The sequence below is a fragment of the Arachis ipaensis genome, chromosome B06 (genome assembly GCF_000816755.2).
Source record: "Arachis ipaensis cultivar K30076 chromosome B06, Araip1.1, whole genome shotgun sequence".
Taxonomy (NCBI): Eukaryota; Viridiplantae; Streptophyta; class Magnoliopsida; order Fabales; family Fabaceae; genus Arachis; species Arachis ipaensis.
This window is the reverse complement of record NC_029790.2, coordinates 8,026,750-8,027,687: the sequence shown is the minus strand read 5'-3', so window position 1 is coordinate 8,027,687 and position 938 is coordinate 8,026,750. Positions and strand designations below refer to the sequence as shown.

Below are 938 nucleotides of genomic sequence, written 5' to 3'. Positions count from 1 at the left end.
ACCTTAAAAATTTAAATTAAAAAAATAATATAAATAATTATATTTTTAACGCAATTTAATTTACAGCTGTAGTGGCACAAGGGTTTGTAGCAGTCAACGTAACATTTCGCAACACTGCGGGGCCAAGCAAGCACCAGGCAGTTGCAGTTAGAAATGGAGCAGATTTGTCCACTTTCTATAGCTGCAGCTTTGAAGCCTATCAAGACACGTTGTACACACATTCTCTAAGGCAATTCTACCGCGAATGCGATATTTATGGCACAGTTGACTTCATATTTGGAAACGCTGCAGTGGTTTTCCAAAGCTGCAACTTGTATCCCCGTCTTCCCATGAGTGGACAATTCAATGCCATCACTGCTCAAGGTCGAACCGATCCAAACCAAAACACAGGCACTTCCATACACAATTCCACCATAACAGCTGCCGGTGATTTGGCCGCGGTGGTTGGAAGCGTGAAAACGTACCTTGGGAGGCCATGGAAGGAGTATTCGACCACGGTTTATACGTTATGTTTGATGGATAGTTTGATTGATCCTTCTGGTTGGAGTATATGGAGTGGAGACTTTGCATTGAGCACTTTGTATTATGCGGAGTATAATAACGGTGGAGGTGGTTCAAACACCACAAATAGAGTGACGTGGCCTGGTTATCACGTTTTAAACAACGCTGCTGATGCAACTAATTGGACCGTCTCTAACTTCTTGGGTGGGGATAGTTGGCTGCCTCAAACTGGTGTCCCTTACTTGAGTGGATTGTTCTAGTTACAACATAATTATATTCGGTTACTACACATTTATATCATCAGGGGAAAAAAAAGTTAACTATTCTCTTAAAAGTTCTTGTGTTGCATATGCTAGGTTGCGAAAATCGAATTGGTCAATAAATCGATAAAATGATTAATTTAACGATTCAATCGAACTTTAATGGAAGTTCAACCG

General features: G+C 40.7%; 1 protein-coding gene across 1 annotated transcript in view; it reads left to right on the top strand.

Annotated features, from left to right (window-relative positions):
* LOC107647957 (pectinesterase-like) overlaps nt 1–913 on the top strand; it is a 2,633-nt gene extending 1,720 nt beyond the window's left edge. Inside the window, exon 2 of the mRNA XM_016351998.2 lies at nt 67–913. Within this exon, the coding sequence (XP_016207484.2) occupies nt 67–761 (695 nt within the window). The 3' untranslated portion in view covers nt 762–913. The remainder of the gene's footprint in view (nt 1–66) is intronic.